The sequence below is a fragment of the Hypanus sabinus genome, chromosome 9 (assembly GCF_030144855.1).
Source record: "Hypanus sabinus isolate sHypSab1 chromosome 9, sHypSab1.hap1, whole genome shotgun sequence".
In the NCBI taxonomy this organism is placed as follows: Eukaryota; Metazoa; Chordata; class Chondrichthyes; order Myliobatiformes; family Dasyatidae; genus Hypanus; species Hypanus sabinus.
The window spans coordinates 47,990,349-48,013,911 of record NC_082714.1 but is presented as its reverse complement, the minus strand read 5'-3'; the positions used below and the strand labels follow the sequence as shown (position 1 = coordinate 48,013,911).

The following is a 23,563-nucleotide window of genomic DNA, read 5'->3' as shown; positions in this document are numbered from 1 at the left end:
GGAAATGCAATCTGCTTAGCTTTCATTTAAGCTCCTTCAGGAAGCTTTGGGCTCGTCCAAGCACTGCAAGGCATGAAGATTTAAGTGCATACTGCAGCCCGTTACAATGTGAACAACAATGGAGCAGGTTAGGGCCATTGTGGAACCACAGATCTGCTCTTGACCTTGTACTTTCTGTAGCAGAGGTTGAAGCTGGATGGTACAATGGGTACTGCCGCATTGCACCTACTTCCACACAAGTTGGCCAGTGTCTGCTTGTTAAAGTTTTTCATTCTAGTTTCCCACCCTGCCCCACTCCTTCCACCCTCAGTCAGAATCTGTTTTAGTGGGTAGAGACTGGTTACACGAAAGCTGAATCTGAATTGTACCTGGTTTACTGTTTGAATGGTCAGTCAGGGATTTCAGAAGGAAATTTTGTGGGCTAATGAGGGAAAATAATTTGAAGAGTTGTGGAGAATGAACGGGTCTAATTATACCACTTAGAGGAACTGGTATAGTTCCTCAACTATACCAGCCTTTCCGAATCTGAGTAAATTCCTATCCCTGGGAATCATCTCCAATAGCTTTCCTTAGAAGACTGCAAATGGATTTACCAGCTCAGGACTGGCCATCCAGAGACACTGTGATCCATCAGCAATGGCAGATTTGCAGCATCATAAAACCTGGTGTGCCACCACTGTCAGTACAAGTCAAGTCACTTTTTAATGTCATTTGGACCATAAATGCTGGTACCGAGCATAGTAAAAAAGAGACCACCAATGTTTTTTCTGGACCTTGGTGTTACATGACACAGTACAAAAACTAGACTGAGCTACGTAAAAAAACAACACAGAGAGAAACTACACTAGACTACAGACCTACCCAGGACTGCATAAAGTGCACAAAACAGTGCAGGCATTACAATAAATAATAAACAAGACAACAGGCACAGTAAGGGCAGTAAGCTGGTGTCAGTCCAGGCTCTGGGTATTGAGGAGTCTGATAGCTTGGGGGAAGAAACTGTTACAAAGTCTGGTCATGACAGCCTGAATGCTTCAATGCCTTTTCCCAGACGGCAGGAGGGAGAAGAGATTGCATGAGGGGTGCGTTGGGTCCTTCATGATGCTGTTTCCTTTGCGGATGCAGTGTATAGTGTAAATGTCCGTAATGGCGGAAAGAGAGACCCCGATGATCTTCTCAGCTGACCTCACTATCCGCTGCAGGGTCTTGCGATCCGAGATGGTGCAATTTCCGAAGCAGGCAGTGATGCAGCTGCTCAGGATGCTCTCAATACAACCAGGGGATCAAATCTAAGTCAATGAAGAGGCCAGGAGCAGCATCAGGAATCAAGCAGCTGAGATGCCACTTGTACCACCTTTGTCATAGCAATGGTGCTTCTTCAGAGGCATCCCTTCCTCTTTTCAGTGGCAAAAGAAATTAAAGTAGGCAATAAGACTTAGTTTTGAGTCAAGAAGTGACAGAAACCGTCTAAAGTTAGCCATGCAGAGCATATAGAATAAAGTAGAAAGGAAAGGAGGCGCACTGTGATGGTATTGCACAGTAAAAGGTCCTTCTGCCCATCATGCCCATGCTGATCTTTTTGCCGATTTATGCTAACATTATTTTACTGCATTACGGTTATATCTTACATATTAATTCTAGTGGAGTTTACTCAGCATTGAAAAATGTGATTTTTGCTTTAAATGGTGCAAAACCACTGTAAATACTATTTTGCCTTGTCAGAGCTGAGAAGGTTGTATCTTGTATTTTCCAGGTACATTGCATGGATGATGTATGTGGTCTTCTACCATTCCTCAACCCTGAAGTGCCTGATCAGTTTTACAGACTCTGGCTTTCGCTCTTCCTCCATGCTGGGTAGGCACTCCAGTGCGACGGAGCTGAGCTCCAGGCCACTCTATCTGAATTATTTTCTTAAATAGAGCTGCTAAGTGATCAACTGTTCACGGAAAAGTCACATTTGCCTTTGAAAAGATGCAAGGTTTTGATTAATTCCTGTGATGTGGATGTTTATTGTCTGTTCCAAAATGTTCCTGAATTCAGCAGCTTGCTGAAGGTTAGTGAAAGTCGATCACGCTGTTGAAGGGTAGATTGAGTCACTTAAAGGCCAGTCTAGGAAGAGTGCCCAATCCCCCTCCTAAAATGCTATTGAACTATTTGTCCTCTTATGACATTCTGATCCTCTCATCGGTTCCAGAATATTGATTTATTGAGATACAGTGCCTATCTGGCCCTTCAAACCATGTTGCCCAGCAATCCCCAATTTAACCCTAGCCTAATCATGGGACAGTTTACAGTGAACAGTTCACCTCCCAACTGCCACGTCTTTGGACTGTGGGAAGAAACTGGAGCAGTTACAGGGAGAAGGATCAAATTCCTTACAGGCAGCAACAGGAATTGAACATGGGTCAACTGTACTGTAAAGTGTTGTGCAGACTGCACTTCACAGCCTAGGGGGAGAAACTGGTTGAACCCAAAGCTCAATTGCTGTACCCAGCAGCTCTTCCAGCTGTGCCACCCAATCGCCATGGGCAATACTTGCCTTCAACAATGACTCTGCAATGTTAGTTTTTGTAGACAACAGCAAGGTTCACTGTCAGAGAAAGGATAGAAATACTCTCTGAAATCTCCATCACTACTGTAAAGGGAGAATAAATGAAGACCACTCGTATCACAGGAGCATTATCAGACAAAAGAAAATGATCCACACTCAGTTGAGGAGAGCAAGGCGGTAAGAGTTTTGGGATCTGGACACAGAAGTTGCAGCTATCAACAATGATGCCAAAGAAGCAGCAGGGGTAATCAAAAAGCCAGAATTGAAATAACTTACTCAAGGTTGTAGAACATCAAGGAGATGGGCAGGAACTAGAGCACAAGATGAGAAGTGAAACTGCTCAGACTTAGAGTTCCAGCCTCATAACTATCACTGTTTCTCAACCTCCGTCAAGATATGTAATCTACTAGAGCATGATTATATTCTTTTATTAATGATTCAGAGCCCTGGATATTGAGCGAGCGATACATTGATGTATCAACATGAAAACTGCAGAATTTAAATCCAGTTTATAAAATAGACGATTACAAAGAGCCACATTTAGACAGCCCTGGAATTGCATGTTTAAGTTCAGCTCAAGAATATTCAGAATTAACATTTCAGGTCGGTGACCCTGCACCACTGACCTCTGTTTCTTTCCCCACAGGTGCTGCCTGACCTGTTGGGCATATCCAGCATCATTAGTCCTTTGATCTTTAACCAAAAATTATAATGCGCCTCACACAGTTGCCATCTTGTTCACTACCCTAAGTGTTAATTCTTCTACCACATCATACCAGGGCTGGAGTGTGTTACTCTCGTCAAATGGCACATAAGCAACTTGCCATGACTGACAACAGCAACGGAAGACAAGATCCTTCCTAATCTGTGTGGCAAATCGGGAGGAAAGTTGACGGCTGAAATTCTAGTCCATTCTGGAACTCCAGTGATTCAAGAAAGGCATTAACAGAGAGCAGGAACATCCATGCCATGTATGAAAATTTTGAAAATAATGGCACCCATAATCAGATCCTTCACTGCTCCCTACCCCTCCCCCCCTTCAGCAACTCCCCAACTTCAACACTCCCATCTTTCTTTCCCTAATTCCTGTCATCTTCCATCCCTATATAATCCCCATTTTCTTTTCAAAATTCTCCTGTCCCACCACTCTCCTATTACCTTATTCCTTATAATATGCAATCCTTCCCTTTCTGGCCACTGTGTTAACAAGCTGTTAATTTTTCTGACCCTCTCATCTGCCATCATCATTCTTTAAAAAAAAATCTACCTTTCCACCCTAGCCTCCACATATTATTAGGTATATGTCAGTTCCCAAATTCATGGCTATCTTGACAAGGAGATGTTTCTATTGAAGGAGTGTAAGGCACTCCTTTCCTCTGCTAGCCTGCAGGTCGTCCTTGGGCAAGATGTAGTACTGCTTACCACCCCCCCCCCCCCCCCCCAATCCCAGCTGATCAGGGTCACGTGAAGTCCTGGGAGCAGCTGATGCATATCACAATTTCTGGTTATGCTACCACCGAAGCCAGGCGGACAATCTCTGAAGAGTGTTGATCATGGCTGCGTGGGGTCACCTGATTTGCAAAGACACTGCCCAGAAGAAGACAAAGGCAAACCACTTCTGTAGAAAAATTTGCCAAGAACAATCATGTTCGTGGAAAGACCATGACTGCTCACATCATACAACACGGCACAAAATGAACAAACAAATTTTCTCAGAACTTGCTATTTGAATCTGGCTACTTCTGACTGTCACCAGTTGGCAGAGTGATTAATTGCCCACTATAGAATTAACATCATAGTGAACTTCCCAGCTACATGCAGTTCCTCCTTTCCTTTTTTTTCCCCATTCTTTTTTGGTTTCATTCTTTTTCTCTCTCCAGTGCAAAGGCTGCTCTTGCCGTTCCCTGTTGCTCCTGATCCTCCTGATTTGCCATGGCATTTTCCCTATAGCACATCATCCAAAGTGCTATACCAAGTTCCACCCACTTCTTCCTCACCAGTACCACTTCACTTGATACTTTGCTTCTAAATCACCAGTCCAGTTATCTGACTTTTAGGTTTGGTGCCTTAAATAAATGCGTTTAAAGCTAGAAGTGCAATTGAGCTTTGGCCTCAACCATTTCTCCCCCTTGGCCTATGAAGGGTGGCATGGTAGTATAGTGGTTATCACAATGCTTTATGGTACAGACAACCCAGGTTCAGTTCCCATCGCTGCCTGTAAGGAGTTTGTGCGTTTTCCCCATGACCGTGTGGGTTTCCTCCGGGTGCTCTAGTTTCCTCCTACAGTCCAAAGACCTATCAGTTGGTAGATTAGTCAGTCTCGTAAATTGTCCCATTATTAAGCTAGGGTTATATCTGGGGTATGTTGGGTGGTGTGGCTTGAAGTGCCTATTCCATGCTGTATCTAAATAAAATAAATTAAAACTGCATTCCTCTCCTTGGGGAATGATACAAATCTGAGCAAAACTCTTGCAACCTGAGCATCAGGTTGTGTCTTGAATTGAGCTTTGCAACGTGTATCAACACCTCTGAAGGCACTCATTTCCACCTTCACCCAACCCCACAGCTCAGATCATCTTACCTGGAACTCTCAACCACATCTTAGTAATAAACTGAAGTTTGGTGCTTCCTTCACCGCACCTCTGCCTTGCTTCTCTTGCTCTGCTAAGGTAATTCAAAACTGTTACACCAATGTTGTGTACTTACTCCCATTAACCCACCACCCTTGTCCTTTCACCCTCAGATATTTATTGATTTTTGATTTCCCTTTTCTTTCAAGTGTCTTTGAGACTTTGTCCTTCCACATTTCCAACCTGCTGTGCTTTTGATTGTCCTCAGATCTAATCACTCCACCACCTTGTGTTCTAGAATTTCCTCCCTAGTTTCTGTTTCATTCACAGTGCACCTTAATACCTACCTTTGTAGTCAAGCCTTTAAACATCTGCATGTGTCTTGGCACTGTATTGTATTTTATGTTAATGGGAAGCATCAATGTATGTGCTTTTATGTTTAAAAAAAACACTAAATTGATCTTGGCGTAGAGATCGTCAATAAGGTCAGTGGTGGTTGTTCAGTTCGGCTAATAACTTCAGTATTTTCTTCCTTGAGAGGAGAAATTTGAGCAGTTTTATTGACATGTTCTAGTAACTAGACTGTCTAAAATTGCTGCATTATGATATTGTCAGTCATAAACAGGAGCAATGCACAGAAGCAAATGTTAATTTTGACACCTATATCAATGTTTTTTTCCTCACAATCATTAGAATGTCAGTGAAACGTTATATAAAATCAAAGTTGTTTTTGTTTTTCTTTTAAAATGTTGAGATTAAAATCAAAATGGAGATGCTGTGCACAGCAAAAGCGGGGAGTAACTGATGCCACGTTGGCTAAATGTTTTTAAGGTCTTTTTGATAGATCTTGAAAGACTACAGTAGAAATAGGATATGATATTCATAGCAGTTTGGCCAAGCAGCTGTGTAATCTGAAGTAAGTAAAACCCAGAGGCTACATAATGTGGATTGCTGGATTCATAATCACTGTCACTTTAATCTTGTTATAAAATGTAGAGATAATCCTGCGACGGTCAGTCACATGAACCTTCCGCAGAACATAGTTCTAATTCTCACCTTCAACCTGGCTATTAATTCCTGCATTTCTTCATAAGCTTCGCCTGCACGTGTCTGAACACTGACAAATAGAATCAGCTTTGTGCAGCTTATTCCAAGGTAAACCTTTTTAATAAATAGAAAGGCAATACTTAGTCAAGCAATGCTTCAATGGCTTTCTCTTCAGCTGTCCTGTGCAGTTCTAACCAACATGGATGACATTATAGTATCTTCCACTCACCATTTACTGTCCAGTAGAATACTTATGAGTTATGTGTTCAGCAAAGCGTGTTTAAGCTTGAAATCAGTTTTCATCTGTAAGAAAGTAAGTTGGAGATTTCAATAAACCTTGCCTCATGAGTAGGATGTGAAGCGAGTTGATATTAGAGGACTGAATGTGTAAGGAATCTGTTTTGTTTTAAGGAAGGAAAATGGAAACCTTTTTAATTTGGTAATTACGAAGCTCTTATGTTTGTACTCAATAGTTGATACCACTTAGAACCATAGAACATTACAGCACAGAAACAGGCCCTTCGGCCCTTCTTGACTATGCCGAACCATTTTTCTGCCTAGTCCTGCTGACCTGCACCTGGACCATATTCCTCCATACCCCTCTCATCCATATTGTCCTATTGTCATACTTGTCCTATTTTTGAGCACCGTGGAGATTCTCATATGGAAATATATGACACAGAACGCTGGGTGCATGAAAAGCTGTGCCAGGGTTGGTACTGGAGACAGACGCATTGGTACATTTGGAAAAAAAACTGTTAGATAGGCACATGAATGATAGAAAAAAATGGTGGGCTATCTAGGATGGAAGGGTTAGATTGATCTTAAAGCAGGTTAAAAGACCAGCACAATATCATGGGCCAAGGGACCTGTACTGTGCTGTTATGTTCTAAATGCCAGTTAACAGAGAAAATATTTTTTGATTTTTATCAATAACTTCCTATAAATTGACAACATATGTATTGCATCAATGACTGAGCTAATGCACTTGACCTACATCCTGTAGTACAGAAACTTTTAATACTCTCTTAATCCAATTATTGTACCATTTAAGTGACCCATGTTATAAAGTGCTCACCATGCTAGTCAATCACAGTAAATGATTTGAGCAGAACGCTGGTCACCTCTAAAACTTTCAGATTTAGGTTCTCTTTGATATAGTAGCAAAATACAAGAAGCAGGATCTAGAAGCAAAAGCTAAACACAACAGCCTGAGATGTTGTCTTTTCCTCCGCCGTTTCTGTGTGATTTCAGCATTTCCTGTTTTTAACTGGATGTAGTGTTATTATTGCCAGTCAGCCACACTTCTGTTGTTAACACCATTGAATGGTTATGAGTTCATGTCTCGCTTCAGAAACTCTGAGCAGTGTGTCAAAGGTTAATTTATTGCAGATGGATTCTCTGTAGCTGAAAGATCCAGACTTCATATTTTCCCATTCTGATAGCCCTCAAAGATGATGACTGTTAGTGCAGAAAATGCTGCCGCCTGGCTTCTCCAGGGATTCGGGCTCAATTCTGATTTCTGATCTGGTCCATGTTGAGCTTGCGTGCTTTCTGTGAGCGCAAGAGTTTATTCTGGGTGGTCCAGTTTCCACCCACATCTCAAAGATCTACTGATAGATTATGCCTATGAGTTCCCTCAAAGCTGAGGGAATGCTTTCAAACTATGGGCAGTACAGAGGACTGGCAATGAATTTCACAGATTCATGACTCTTTGGCTAAAGAAATTCAGCCTCATCTCCATTCTAAAAGGAGGCCCTCTATTCTGAGGCTGTCCTCTGGTCCTAGACTCCCCCGCCATAGGAAATATCCTCTCCACATCCACTCTAGTGAGGCCTTTCAACATTTGTTACATTTCAATGAGGACACCCCAGTTCTTCTAAATTCCAAGTGTGTATGGTGTACAAAAGTTTGATCATGTGCTGGTTTACAGGTTTGAAGAATTCTATGATTTTGAGTGACAAAAGTAAAAGCCCTTTTTGAAACATGGAAAGTGTACGTTGGTGGTCGCGCTCATTTATTTTATTGCCCCACAGGATTCTCCACTGTTTTGTGTCCATCTGCTTCCAAATGACAATCCTTAGGGACCTGGAAAAATTGGCAGGGTGGCTTCGGATATCTATAATCTACATCCTGAGTGGGATTACGGGAAACCTGGCCAGTGCCATATTCCTCCCTTATCGAGCAGAGGTGGGTAGATCCTTGTGGCAGTGAACTTATCTATAATTTATATTCTGTACTTTTTGAGAACCGATATGCATGTGATGTTGCTGCAAGCAAGTTTTTCATTGCAGCTGTACCTTACTCTACTTGTGCACATTACAATAAATTCAGCTTAGCTTTCAATGGTACGTGGCTATTGTCGTAGCTGAATTGCTGGAATTTCCTCAACATACCTCCAGGCTTTGGACAGCAATTTCCCATCCAAACTTTAAAACCAATTTTGCTATTTTTATCAAAAGAAGCCACTTGTCTTTCTTTTTTAAGCCCCATTGCTAAATCCACAGGGATCAAATGTATACTCACTAGAGCTGAGAAAAATAAGTAATTCCTCATCACTAAAGAAAGCCTTCTAACATTGGAGATGGTACTATTGCACTAGCACAGTTCAACTGCTTCGTTCTCTGTAAATCTTCTTGTACTTAGATCATTGAATACATTCTCTAAAGATGGCCTCGAACTGCAACTTGTTTATACAAGTGTTTTGTAGTTGCTTGTGTTGAAGGGGAACAAAAGGCAGTGAAGGTAGTTTTGGACAGAACAATTTTTTGTTATGATTCATAAACAGTAATTGCTAGTAGGAGCAATTGCTGGTAGCTTTGGGGTAAACATCAACGATGTACTACAATTTTAAAAGGCGGAGGCAGTCTGAATAATTTTTAAACCAGAGCCCTGCAATTTTGCAGCCACCACCTTTTAATTGTGTCCATTAGCATGTTTTTATAATGGTTGTTTGTGTCACTTTAATGCAGGTATATTCAGATTATGTCAAAGGCTGCTGAGGTTGAAAGACCATTTTGAAGTAGGCTGGCAGCTTTACCTGATGTAGTTTTCCCCACAGCACTCTGTGTTTTACTAAATGAATCTGACATTAGTTAACAAAGAAGAAAAAAAATTGGCTGGCCAGTAAATGTTCATCTTTATTGCAGTCATCGGTGGTAATGATAGGTTAGTCTAAATGCTTTCCAAAAGTGTAATACCATAATGAGCTTTAACTTCTTTGACAATTATGGACTGGGCTGTCATTTTCTAAAGTTGGTAAACAACTAGCCTTTTGGACACTGCAGCAGGTTAAGTATTTATCCATGAGACATAGGAGCAGAATTAGGCCATTCAGCCCATCAAGTCTGCTCTGCCATTCCATCATAACTGATTTATTATCCCTTTCAACCCTTTGAATGATTTCCTGATAAAGCTTAAATTAGTGGAAAAGAAAATTTCAGCCCTCCTCTCTCCCTCACCAATCTCCCAAAAACGTCACTAGCTGCAAGGATACCAGGTGAACTTATAAGAATCAAATCAGATTACTGCTGCACACAATTATGTGGCCCTTAATTAGCTATGAAGTAATCAAGCTTGCTTAGAGGGCCTTGGGAAAGCTAAAACAAAATGCTGGAAACATTCAGCAGTGTGAAAAGATGAACAGTACATGAAGAGCAGAAACCCAGAGTGCAGAAGAAAAGTTGGTGCTTGATCTTTGAAGTTCCTCATAGAAATTTTTCCAATCCTAAAACTAAAGGACCAGAACTGCCATTAGGTGACCCTGACGTTGAATCCCAGCTAACACACTGGATTCTTTGTGGCTCAGCCTCAGTGATTCAACACTGGTTACATGAAGGGTAGCTTTGCTCATGAAAGATGATTGCCCTTTGTAAACTTTTGCACTGGACTTGACAATCGATGTCAGTGTTACAAATTTTACACCAGATTTCTGAACAATGTGTTGAGAACAAAGCTGTTGCATTTTAGTGAGTCAACCAAGGATTTTAATATCCCAAGTATGTAATCAAGTTATGCGTGCTGCTAAGAGTTGCCATTCATTCTATTAGGTGACAGTTTTTCACGCTTCTCCTTTAATGACAGTCACACTACGACAGGGTGGCCCAGACTGTTGGTCTCAGTGTTGCAGGGTGCTCCGTTCTTTTGGCTGCAGTGTGCCCCTACCTATTTGCAGTTGTGCTCCAGGGTGCCCCATCATCTTAACATCAAGCACACAGAGAGCTGAATGTACCTTGCATAGTCTTGTTATTACCATGTAGGGTGTGTGCAGGAACAACCCATGTGTGACCCTCCTGAGCACTTAGCTTTACTTTCTGTTCATCAGGCAGAATCTTAACAAGTGAGAACAATGTCAACTAGAAGAAGTGCTTCCATTTTGGGACTATTGTCAGCTTGGGCAAAGGAACATCCAAGAGTCTTGAGTTGCCACAGACTTAGGACATAAGATATAAGAGCAGAATGAGCCATTTTGGCCCATCGAGTCTGCTCCACCATTTTATCATGACTGAGCCACTTCCCTTTTAGCCCCAATCACCTGCCTTTTTTAATCTCTACTCAGCTTTAGGAAGATAACTTTGTCAAGATACAGTCAAATTTTTTTGACTGAAGCACTGGGGGAAAAAAATAAAACTTCACTGGCAGCCAGATGAAAAAAAAAATTGCTCTTTAAAGCAGGCCTTTGTAAATGTGAATTTTATGGGGGAGCAGTCATATTAAATTGGAAAGATGCACATTTTGTGAAATAGTACATTAAAAATATTTTATCTTTTTTTTAAGGTTGGACCAGCAGGATCACAATTTGGTATCCTTGCCTGTCTTTTTGTGGAGCTCTTCCAAAGTTGGCAAATCCTAGCAAGACCTTGGAAGGCATTTGTCAAACTGGTGGCTCTCGTCCTCTTCCTCTTCGCCTTTGGTCTCCTCCCGTGGATTGACAATTTTGCCCATATATCTGGCTTCATCAGTGGATTCTTCCTATCGTTTGCCTTCCTCCCATATATCAGCTTTGGGAGATTTGACTTGTACCGCAAGCGATGTCAGATCATGATCTTCCTTGTCACCTTTGTAGGACTGTTTGCAGGACTAGTGGTCTTGTTTTACGTCTACCCAATAACTTGTGAATGGTGCGAATATCTGACTTGTATTCCTTTCACAGATAAGTTCTGTGAAAAATATGACCTCAATGCACATCTACATTAGTCAGTCTGCAAGGCGCATCAATCAATGTTACAGATTTGGTTGTCAGCAGTATTTGCATCATGGAGTCCTTAAGAAGAATTTACCAAGATTTTGATGGTGATATTCAAGTAATCCTTCAGCTCCTCACCTGATGTCTTTTTTAATTAAAAAAATAATTACATTTAGCATTTGATGCTCAAGTTACATCTCGGGACTGTGGACACCATCTCTAAGTATGACCTTACGTGCCTTCTCCATTATTTTTGAACCATTTTGTGCTGCCAATTTTGTATTACACTAGTTTTAGCACTAAATCAAATCTTGTATTGTTTACTACTGCTAAAGTGGTGATAAATTGCAGGTAGTGTTTTAGCTACCGCCTGACTGGACTGCAAGTTTGCAGAATACATCATCAAAGCCTTACCGAGTCTTCAGTTTTAAATTTGAATGTTGTCATCATCTTTCCCTGGGCTTGCTCTTGAAATGATATGATCACATATAAGATTTCAAGAATAGAAGATCGCTGTTAAACACATGGAATTTTACATTTATAATCATTTCAGGAAAATCTAATTCTTATCACACCCTCCTCCTCACTCCCCACTTGTTGTGAACTCTGTCATTTATTTGACTTTGGAAATTTCGAGAACCATCGTACTCCTGGTTTCAGGTAGATAAGTCACAGACATGGAATTTCAACCTAAATGGGTCTGGATTAAATTAATGCTCATACCCAATATCAGAATGATGGAACTTTAAAAAAAAGAATTCTAGCCATAGCTGAATTATTGTTTCTTGTTTTCCATTCATCATGTATTTTGAGGGAATACATTTTTTGCAAGTAACAGAAATTGGATCTGTGATTAAACTTGATAGTTTATAAACACTAACCTTGTTTCTGACAACAATAAAAGTTCATTGGCTGTATTATATGGTTGGATTATTGTTACAAACCACAAGGGTCTGCTTCAATGTTTGGAAATTCAGGTGCAAAGTTTCTAATACAATCAATTAATTTTGATATTCTAGAGATCTTCAAGAAATGTAATGAAGGCAGTCTGTCTCCAATTTTACATTGTGTCATTCATTCATGGCAAATCCAAGACCCTCATTGGAAAATCTCTGGATCTGAGTAGAGTGCCTCCTTCACTCCCTGGGTGATGACCACAGTCTGCCACTGGTGCTAGTACTTTAGCTGTTCCAGCTGCAGAGTGGTGCAGTTGGGAGATCTCCTTCCTCGAACTTCAAAGACCCAGATTCAATCCTGATCTTCAGTGTTCACTGTGTGAAGTTTACATATTCTTCCTATGACAGTGGATTTTCTCCAGATGCTCCCAGGTCTCAAAGATGTTCAGGCTGGCATGTTAACCAGCAATTGTAAACACCCCCCTAGTGCATTGGCAAGAGGTAGATAGAATCTGGGGTAATTAATGAGATTGAGGAGAGAAGAAAATAACAGTGTTATGATTTGTGCAATGTGTACTTGATAGTGTGGATTTCGCTGGCTGAAGAGCCTTTTTCAATACCATATGAATCTACTTGCTTGGGCATGTGTAGGGACCCCACACAGCAGCTTGGTTGCTATGCTGAAGTCTTTGTGGCAGAAGCTGTTTGCTCCCAATCTCGGCTCACCCCATTGATGCGATAGGGTGATATCACCACAAGAAAAGCAAGGTTGGCAATAGGTGAGATGAGCAGTGGGTGGTGTTCTCTGAGCCATTCTCTTGAGTTTTCTTTGTATGGCACAGTTTCCTGTCTCCTCATCCTCCAAAGGTGCATTGGAAAATTCAACCAAATAAAGTGAACAAGAAACATATGCATTTTATCAGTGAAATACACAGATCATTACAGTCTCCTTTTTATTTGCATAATTTCATGAAAGAATATATTTAATCTAAATCTCAAAGTAGTACTGTTCAAATATTAACTTTGGATATAATTTATGGTCTAAAGTGACAGGAACAATTATGACACTAACTCTAAGGAGTTTCCTCATCTTATGCACAAATTGTTAAATTATATCACATCAGAAATTTAATTCAGCTTGCCTTTTAAGTGTGATTTTTTAAAAATATGAGCACTTATACATTAGCAAGTCTTCATCAATAAACATTATTGTTCATGACTACACCTAACACTTATGATGGAAATTACCCAGATACATTTTATCACTATGTAATTGCAGATTTCCCATGGGAAAGTTCAAAGTAAATTCATTATCACAGTACATATATGTCACCATAAACAACCCTGAGACTTGTTTTCTTGTGCCCATACTCAGTAAATTCAGGAAACATAACAGAAACAATGAAAGACCACACCCAACAGGCAAAACTGCAATTATTTTATGAATAATAATTGAAAATTATTTTTACTCATGCAGAAGTTTCTTCTAATTTATTGTCTAATGTAAAATTAATATCAATACTACATTAAATTTATAACACTGGAATAGGCCACATGGCCAAACAAATAACTGCTCGTGCTTGGAGAACCACATGAATCCATTACCGTCCTACTCTGGAAATGGAGTTAGTTTATTATTGCCATAGGTACGTGCATACAGTAAGGAATTTCATTTTATACACCAATACAGATAATTTCAAAACATAAGTGTATTGAGATAATACAAGTGAGAAATAATAAGAATCTAGAGCATGGTGTCACTGTTACAGATGAAGTGCCCTGCAGGTAGTAATGAGATGCAAGGACCATCATGTTACAGATTTTGGGGTCAAAAGTTCATCTTTAACTTCTAAGACATCCATTCAAAATAATTAAAGCAGTGGGACAGAAGTTGTCCTTGAACCTAGTGGTACGAGTTTTCAACCTTTCATATCTTCTGCCCTATGAATGGGGGTAGAAGAGAATATCTGGGGTGGGTGGGGTCTTTGATAATGCTGGCTGCTTTTCCGAAGTATTGGGAAATGGAGAAAGAGTCCGTAGAGAGGAGGCATTGCTCCCACCATAATCCTTTAAACCACATTTTCTCAAGACCTGCTGGCTTTTTTTAATACCATAACACAAGGCTATTAATAACTATGTAAGCAGAAAACTTAACAGATGGTGGTTTGTAATTACTGCTTCATTATCAAGTGAAAATTACATTAAAGTTTCAAGAAATCAAAGGCAAGATGATTAACTGGGATCAATTGTAATATGAAAGCTTCACAGGCTTCTGATAAGCATTCTGATCACTTGATCAGGAAACATTTTTGAAAGAAACTCTGACCAGTCAATTAGAACTATTAATTAACCAGAAGGGAATTAAAATCTTAACCTATTTTTGTTCGTCATAAGTACTGTTGTGAAGCTCAATTCACATGTAATAAATAATTCCATCCTAAACCTTTCCTGTCCATGTACTTAGCTAGATAGCTTTCAAATATTGCTGATGTTCGAACTTCAACCACTATATCTGGTAGCTCATTCCAAATACAGATCAAACTTTATGTGCCCTTTTAAATTTCCCACGTCTGATCTTAAACCTTTGTCCTCATGTTTTTAGAAAACCCCTTCCTGTGAGAAAGACTGTTCTTTCCATTCATTGCAACCAATGTTTGAAAACCCTCTTTTTGTCACATAGCCTTCCTTTGCTTCCTTACATTTTTGTGGTAATTAGTTTGACTTTAGGGAGTCGTTTTTCTAGTCCTTTCAAAATATTGTCTTTAAATTAGTTTTGCTGAAGCCAAGGTGGTAATTTTTGTAATAGGTTTACTACTTGTAAGATTGTTCAAGCTGTGTTGTTTTAATAGCTTCAGTGTATATAGAATTTGTTTGAGCACTTTTACATGGGGATTGAATGTATAGTATAATTATGTTCTGGAGTTTTGTTATTGCCAATAAAAATATAATGTTGACCTGCATGTAAGAGCCCTCCAATATGTGATGGATGTGCTATTTTTTTTTTGAAAGGCTTCTTAGGAACAGAAATATTATGTTTAATGTTTTATTATTAATGTCTTGCACTGAAAGGAAATGAACAATTTCAAACTTGGGATGCCTTGTGCTGCATACTAACCTATGCAACCCACAAAGAACCAAATATTAAGCGTCGACTGTGTTCAGAAATTTTGGATAACCACTTGTCCTTTGCAGTGGCAAAAGCAGCATCAATCCATCTGCCCACCATGTGCAGGAGCAGATAGTTGATTCCTTTACAGCCAATTGAAATAATTATCTTGTGTTGATGATGATAATCAGTCTATTGATGTCACCCACTCTGTACCACTATTCAAGTTCTTAAGTTTGAAATTTGGAAGGGAGGGATAAACTTTTGCTACCATGTGCTTATTTTGGTGGAAGGGGTGTGGAAGCAATAGAAAAATGGTGAACATGTTATTTCTTGGGTTTTAATCAAAGTTTGGGTGGTAAGGTCATTAGTTGACTCTTTGGCTGTCTTTGCAATCATTGAAATCATGTTTAATACAGCTCAAATACTGTGAATAAATTGTGAATTCACTGTGAATAAATTGCTTAGAACTATCTTCTCTGTGACACCCTTGCATGTATATAAATTGATTAAGCTGCAGCCTTGAGCTAAGTCTACTCTTGGTCTGACAGTTTTAAGGTGAAAAGTATTAATAGAAAAGCGATACTTTGGAGTTGTTTGAAGTAATCTTTAACAATCAATAGTTTGAACTTTTAAGCCAGTAATTGAATTATTTGAGATTTAAGTATTGTACCAAATGAGGAAGAGCTTTTAAAGCTTTATTTTTTTTTAACAAGCTTCCAAAATGGGATAAGAGAACAGGATAAATCTGGATTGAAGCAAAATGCACTGAAGTAATTAATAGAAGATACAAAATGTTCCATGTAATGACGAGCCAAAATTGTAAAGTTTCATTAACCTTGTGCATTTGAAAAGCATAGCGTATGCTTATGCTCAGTTATTTATTCTTTTTAGATTTGTTTGTAATCTTATTCTGAAGTTAAATTTGAATGCAAGCACTTCCATATGCTATCTACCTGTACTAGATGATTGTTTAACATCTCATGAATTTTCTTTAATGATGTAAAGCTATGAAATGGAAGAAATGATGTGCTCGTGGTGAAGCATACAGTCCGGTAATTATTTTAACAGTTTTATTGAAAATGGTATGAGTACAGAGAAAACACTGGTTAACTAATGTAAAATATATCAGAGACAAATTATACTGCCTATAAATAAAACAGAGAAATTTGTTTTTGGCAAAGCACAGATTACCTCAACTGATTCAAGGCAAATTATATATAATTTAAACTTCAAAAGATGTTGCGCAATTTGTTACTACAATGAAGAATTCTGTTATTCCAAGTTAGGTATTCTGTATAATGACTGACTAATGGTCCTAAAGGATTCATCTTGGATAGGTGAAGTTAAAATTACCCTTCTGTGTTTGGCAACCCAAGTCATTAACATTTTTGTTAAAATGTCCATTGCAAGACTAAGACTAAGACTTGAGGAAAACAAGTTATTATATTGAGCTTTTATTCATTATAGAACAAATACTAGATTAAGGGTCTACGAGTCAGAAGTATCAAGCATTATTGTTGAATAATATGACTACTAAAGTCTCTCTGTTTCTTTCAAAGTTATTTAAAGACAAATGTTCTGTCAGGTTGCAATGCCTGAGAGTGTTTTATATACAAATCCATGAACCAATTTATTCATCCAGCTTAATGGACTATAAGGATATTTAAAACCATTTGTAATTGAATTTCTGTGGCAAACACTGGTTTTTAAAAATAACACCTCTTGGTAGTTACAATAATTAATAATGCCAGCAGAAACTTTATAGATTTTGTTGGGAACAAATGGGACAAGCTTGGGGTAAGCAAATGTTTCTAGCCTGTTTATACACCTGATTGAGTTGAGAACCTCCGCCATGTCACTCTTTCAAAGGGCCAAATTTGGTTCATTGAAATCTTTTGCACTTTTTCATCTAACATGAACAGTTCATACACCACAGGCTTAAGTTTAATGTGAATACTGAAAATAGCACAGAGAAAATGAAAGCAGCATTTTTGGAAAAAAAAACTAATCTCAGCTTGACATAACTCAGAAGCCACTGTTTCTCCGCAAGTAAGCACCACTGCCAAGAATATATTCCATTTCTGTAAATGTGAGGGAACCTACTACAATACCAGAAGGTCCAACCTTTTCAAAGCCTGCTTTTTGGTAGAAACTAATCAAGAAATCTTCACACATGAGTACGGCTCTTTTGACTGCAGGAAGACAGCGTAGGTATTGCAAGTATCTCCATAAGATGATCGAACCTTTCCCTTGCTGACGGCATCTGTGGTGAACAGCCAGGACGTGGATGTGGACAGTGGAACCTCCTGGAACATGGATTGTCATAGCATCCTGCATTCAATGAAACACATAGTCTATTATCTTAACAAATATCAAGTATAATACATGTAGTTTGGATTTGCAGTACAAACATCCAGAAATCCATTGTTCAACATAAGTCATGTCAATGGAGCATGGATTGGTGTGTTTGCAAAGATGTACATTAACATAGTTTTTTTTATATGGGAGGTATTATAAATGTGTGTCTGACAATCTGACTGTCATAAGAACAAAACCTAAAAGGATCAGAGTTTCTAAAGTAGGTTAACTGACAACTGTGGTTCATTAAATAACATGGCTTGTCCCTACAACCCTGTAAATTCCTGATACCAACCAGCCCTTTAATAGCGGGTCAGAATGACAGGTTTAAGGAACTTCAGGAGGTTGAGGAAAGGAAGGTACACAAGAGGTATGGTGGCATCTGTTAGTCTCGCGAGACCATGTATCTGCACGTGGAAAGTCTACTGGAGTGTCCTCTCCAGGGTGCAGGCCTGAGCAAGGTTGTATGGAAGACTGGCAGTTGCCCATGCTGCAAGTCTCCCCTCTCCATGACACCGATGTGTCCAAGGGAAGGGCAAAGGCTAATACAGTTTGGCACCAGTGTCATTACAGGAGTTGCCAGAGCGAGGTTAACGGCAACGTTGGACTGCTTTATGGACTCCAGCTCTGGATTTGTCCTTGGGGTTTACTCCCGAAGCCTTTCCCATGAGTGAGTATGGCTGCAAGGCAGTGGAGGTTTGAAATCAGAGTTTTTCCTCTCTTGGATGGACTGCCTTCCCAGGCTGATGAGCTCCATCTACCCAAAGTACTGGTTTTAAGGTGCCAGGACTCACCTTTGCTCCTTCTCATGTCAGTAGAAACATTTCCGCCAGGCTTAGTGGCTAAACCACACAAGAAGGCGAGGAGTTGGACTTGGTTGTCAGAGGCTATTTGAGGCGCATGCCATGAGGAGCACTTTTAGGTAGTGGGAGCTTGACAACAATGGTGGCATAACTGCACTGGTAACCAGTGGTTTCTTGGAGTCAACATCAGGGGTAGATGGTCAAAAAGTACAATAGATCTTTGATTCTCAATGATGGTGGAGCATAGGTTTAGTGTATTTCAAATGGTAAGTGGTTTAACCGTGAAATAAATATTAATGCAGAACACACATTGGCAGAAAGAAATAAACTGCTTAAAGACTAATAGTAATGAATTCTGTTCCCTCACACCTCTTTTATTCTAACCCATGTGAATATGAGACCTTTCTATTAGTTCTACTTTGGATTAGAATTCAAAACTTCGAGTTAAGATAAAATATTTGTTCCAAATCACATTGTACTCATTTCTTAAACGTATCATAATTCCAGTATCATTGTCTAGAGTATGTGTATTGGGCATAATGCTCTTACTTATAATTAAAGTGGGGGAGAAAGGTGAAGTGAAATATTGTTCAGCCCTTGTTTGATTTCTTACAATGACTGGAAAAATCTAAATATTTTGCTTTATCTAAGTGAATGCATTCAATTGTGAAAGGATGTTTACTTTAGTGAATTATGCCTGCTTTCTGTTGTGTTATTTGGTAGTATGTTCTGTGTATCATTGCTGAACTGCTAGAGGGAAGAAATGGATCTTTGTTTTTTTTTCCCCCTCCTATCTATTTAAAAGCAAAACTTTGAAAGACTGCAGATGATCAGAATTATGACAAGGAAGTTGTTATAGTATTGGGCTAGTACTCCAAAACCCTGGAATAATTATCCAGAAACAAAAAATGAAATCAATTTTAAAGTTAGATCAATAAATATAGAATAAAAATATTTTTAATGAGATAGTTCGTGGAATAGAGTCTGCTAGCCCTTTGAGCGCTCTGCCCAGTAATCCCTGGGTTTAATCCTAGCCTAATTTAATTCTAAGCATGGGGCAATTTACAATGACCAATTAACCTACCAGCCGGCACGTCTTTGGACCGTGGGTGGAAACCGGAGCCGCCGGAGGAAATCAAAGCCGACACGGGGAGAACGTACAAATTCTCTACAGGCTGTGGCGGGAATTGAAATCGCGACGCTGCTACTCCACAACTCTACCGTGCAAAGTGGAACTAACAGAAATGGTGTTAGTGATAATGATTATAAAACGAATAATTTTATGTTTAAAAACCACCCGGATTACGAATGTCCATTGGAAAAAGGAAATCCCCCTTTCCCTTTGTTTCTTAAATGCAAACAGCAGTGATCGACAAAACCATGGACAGGTCAGCAAATACTCGTCGTGGACTTTACTGTCATCTCAAAGAATTGCAGAAAAGGTTTAAGAAGCCATACGTTCCGGTAATTTATAATGAAGACGTGTATTCTTGAAGAAAGATAACTGCACAAAGGATGAAGGGGGAGGAAACGAGAAAAAGGGGGAAAACTGTATTGCAATTAAAAGTAAGCAGGCTTAAAGCAAAATAATTATCCAACAACAAAAATTAAAACTAAGGCAAAATAATTATCACAGATCACTAATACTATAAACTCAGATTAATTGTATAAATAATTAGATATTTGTATAATTAGATATTATATGATTATATAAATATATAGCGCTTTTGTGTGCCGTTTTACCCTCTGCGAGGTTGGATCATTAGGGGCAAAAAATGCATGAAATCAGCCGATAGTCGACGATTCCGGTCGACACTTTACACTTGACCCTATGCCCACGCTCTTTGAGTTTGAGTAATATTACCAGACGTGCTGAACATTTCCAGCACTTTACGCATTGATACACGACAATACTATTATTACACAGTGCAAGATTTTAGTGGTTTGTTTTTAAAAATCTTAAATCGCTGACCTGCGACAGTTTGTCTTTGTCCCAGCCAGAGCCAATAACAAAGGCTACGAGTCTCCCTTCTTCAAACCAGCCCAGGGATAACTCGGGGCACAGTTCTAGGAAGTGTCTCACTTCGTCCATGTGTAAAGGGCACTCTCCGGAGACAGAGATGAAAGCTGAAGGGAAGAAAGCAGAAAGACTGAGAGCGTTCGCTGGTTTAAGAGGAGATATTTCATGAGACCGCGTTTCACACTCCGATGAAAGCTAGCATTTGCCGCAATTTGCTAACTGAGTTACAAACAATCTGCTAGAGGAACTCAGTGAGTCGAGCAGCATCTGTGGTGGGAAAAGGAGCCGTCGACATTTCAGGTGGAAACTCTGCATTGAATAACAATTCCTTTCGTCCCACAGATGCTGGTCCACCCGCCGAGTTTCTGCAGCTCATTGCTTGTCGCTCCAGATTCGCGCATCGGCGGGCGGGCTCCTGCATTCTCGGAGTTGTACAACCCAGAAATGGACCATTCGGCCCACCAAGTCCCTGACAACCTTTTTTTCTCCGCTAATGTCATTTGTCCACCTGAGCACCGTACCCTCGTCATCCTCCCTGTGTGAATGTTCCGAACGTTACTAAGGATATTTATCATCTGCACAACTTCCTACAAACAGAACAGTCCAGTTTATTACTATATTAAAGCAAGAAACTAAAAAGAATTACGATACAAACTGGAAACGAGAAGCAAAGTCCCGTCGAAAAGTTATACCCGAAACTTTACTGTTTGACTTCTCTATACGCGGCTTGACCTATTTCCAGCTCTTTCAGTTATTGTTTAAACAAGTACGTCGGTGTGGTTTTCATTCACTTTTCAAATTATTATTGGAAAGACAAAAGCTAGGAACCCGATTTCCTAAAGTTGAAGCTCCAACATCAAGCAAGCGCTGAAGTTAACATAACGCCAGCTAACAGACTACACGCGGCTATTTTAATGCGCGAAAGACGTAAGAAAGAGACTGTAGATGCTGGAGTTTGGAGCAGAGAGAAAAGAGAAATGATGGAGGAACCCAGCGTATCAGGCGGCAACTGGGCTGGCAAATGGACAGTCGACGTTCGGGTCGAGATCCTTCATCCGCACTGAAAAATAGGGGTGGAGGACATCGCCGGCCCGGTGTGAGGAGTTGATGGATGAAAGATGGATTCAAATAAGAAATAATCATCGACTGTTCCCTCTATCGACGCCCCATGACCCTCTGAATTTAAAGGATTAACGGCGGTGCTGAATTGCTTTTAGGAAGGAATACAAATGTGGGACGAGGGTGGGCGAGTGGGACGGGAGCGGAGTTACGGGCTCTTTGAGCCGGTGTTTCTGATACCAACCTTCCCTCTCGATTTCGAAGACGCTCAGCGCATCGTTCAGGCTCAGGTTGCGGAACTCGCTGGCTGGCAGCGTGTGTCTCCTCCGACCCCGGGGGCTCGAAGCCTCCGAGTATCTTAAAGCGAAAGGCTTGAGGAAAGGTGAAGAGCTGGGCGGGGCCACATCCATCTTCAGGCCGAGCTGGCTTGTCTGGAGCTCCCTGCCCGTCTGGTATTCAAGACACTGGCTGGCAGAGGTCTCCGTTGTCTCGGCGCTCTCTGAATTGTCTGTTTGCCAGCTGCGGCACTCGTCCTCATACAGACAAGACCTGATTCCCGTGCACAAGCAATTCATAATCAGCTTAAACATTCAGTGAGAGCTGCCGATTGCCTGAATGACGGAAGCGATTAAAGTTTTCATCCTGTGTTTATGGCACCTTGCTGTAATAAATTTATATAGTGCTTCTTTCCCCATCGAGGGCATTTTCACTTTGACGTATTTAGTGAAGGACAAAACAAAACGAATCTATGCATATGCATGAAGTATTACTGTTCAGTCCTAAACTGACCCAACCCGCCCAGTTACATCATGGGAACAATTAGTTGCACTAGTAGGTCACATACTAATCAGAAGCAAGTTCTATGTTAAGAAAAAAATCTGTAATTTTAAACATAATTGTCTCCGGCTCTATGGCATGTTTGCTTTTATCAACTATTAATTCAGTTGCTAAAATGACCTTGTTTTTGCTGTTCTCTGAATATTGAACACGCACGGTTGCGCGCGCTGGCTTCGGCAGTGAGCGAGTCGGTCAGTGTACCAGCCGCAGACACTGAAGCTGCGGGGAGGAGTTGGGTGGGGTTTAGCTAATTTGGCAGGTTGTTACTCCTTCCCGATGCGAGGTCTTGGGTGGGGTGTGAGTGTGAGGTCAACAGCGGGGCGAGATCTGTGAGAGTGTGAGGGATAGTTACCAAAGCCGATTGATAGATTGCGAATGAGCGGCTAATGGGGATTTGGAGCACAGACCGGTCCTAAAATTAGCGGTGCCACTGGCAAGTTATGGAACTGGAAGTTTTTCACTGACTTTGACCTGCTTGAGGCCTGGAATATCTGTGTCACGCTACAAGGCCGGACTTCAACCCACCCCTACCTGATACAAGTGATTACCCCCCACCCCCACAGCCCACCCTCTTACTCATTCTCCAACACGGCTTCTGGGGACGCTAGAGGGTCTCTCACTCCCAGTTTGTGTTTTGGGAACCTCTGTTTTGCGAATAATCACACTAGTTAGTACACTTAAAAGTTTTCATTTCATATTTCCAGGTTAGTATTAACGGGTGGATACCACTCATAAAACTGGGCTCCCTGCTGATGAGAGTATCGGCGCTTATCCATTGGTTTGATTGGCTTCGTTGGAAATTCCCGCAGCTATCATCAGGGCTATCCAACGTGCTGCCAATAAGTTCAACTTTGAGGATTTTAATGATCCCTCTGGGGCAAGTAGTGGCCCTTAAATTATCTACTGTCAAACAAATTCTATCGTTTGCGCCCAAGCAGGGTAAATAAAAAAGGCGGAAGATGCTGAAATCTGCAACAAAGAAACAAGCTGGTGTGTGATCTCAGTGGGGCAGGTAGCGTCTGTGAAGGGAAATGGATAGGACGGATGCTGGGACTTGATTCAAACACTCCTTTGGCTGCACAGAGGCTGCAGATCTCTTCCTCCAGCAGCTTGTTTATATGCTAGAAC

General features: G+C 40.4%; 2 protein-coding genes across 8 annotated transcripts in view; one reads left to right on the top strand and one right to left on the bottom strand.

Annotated features, from left to right (window-relative positions):
- Positions 1–15,209, top strand: part of rhbdf1a (rhomboid 5 homolog 1a (Drosophila)) — a 373,026-nt gene extending 357,817 nt beyond the window's left edge. For 6 of the 7 annotated variants that reach the window (XM_059979627.1, XM_059979628.1, XM_059979625.1 and 3 more), the window contains 3 exons: positions 1,754–1,854; positions 8,205–8,358; positions 10,945–15,209. In XM_059979627.1, the coding sequence (XP_059835610.1) occupies positions 1,754–1,854; positions 8,205–8,358; positions 10,945–11,364 (675 nt within the window). In that variant the 3' untranslated portion in view covers positions 11,365–15,209. Of the gene's footprint in view, positions 1–1,753; positions 1,855–3,330; positions 3,523–8,204; positions 8,359–10,944 lie in introns of those variants that run through there. The other variant, XR_009513976.1, reaches the window with a different exon arrangement.
- Positions 15,210–15,948: 739 nt separating this feature from the next.
- Positions 15,949–22,496, bottom strand: LOC132399362 (serotonin N-acetyltransferase-like). The gene is made up of 3 exons (XM_059979631.1): positions 21,843–22,496; positions 20,492–20,646; positions 15,949–17,689 (listed from the first exon to the last, which is right to left on the bottom strand). Exons 1-3 carry the CDS (start codon positions 22,186–22,188, stop codon positions 17,384–17,386), a joined length of 807 nt encoding a protein of 268 aa, XP_059835614.1. The 5' UTR covers positions 22,189–22,496; the 3' UTR covers positions 15,949–17,383.
- Between the last annotated feature and the right edge of the window lie 1,067 nt (positions 22,497–23,563).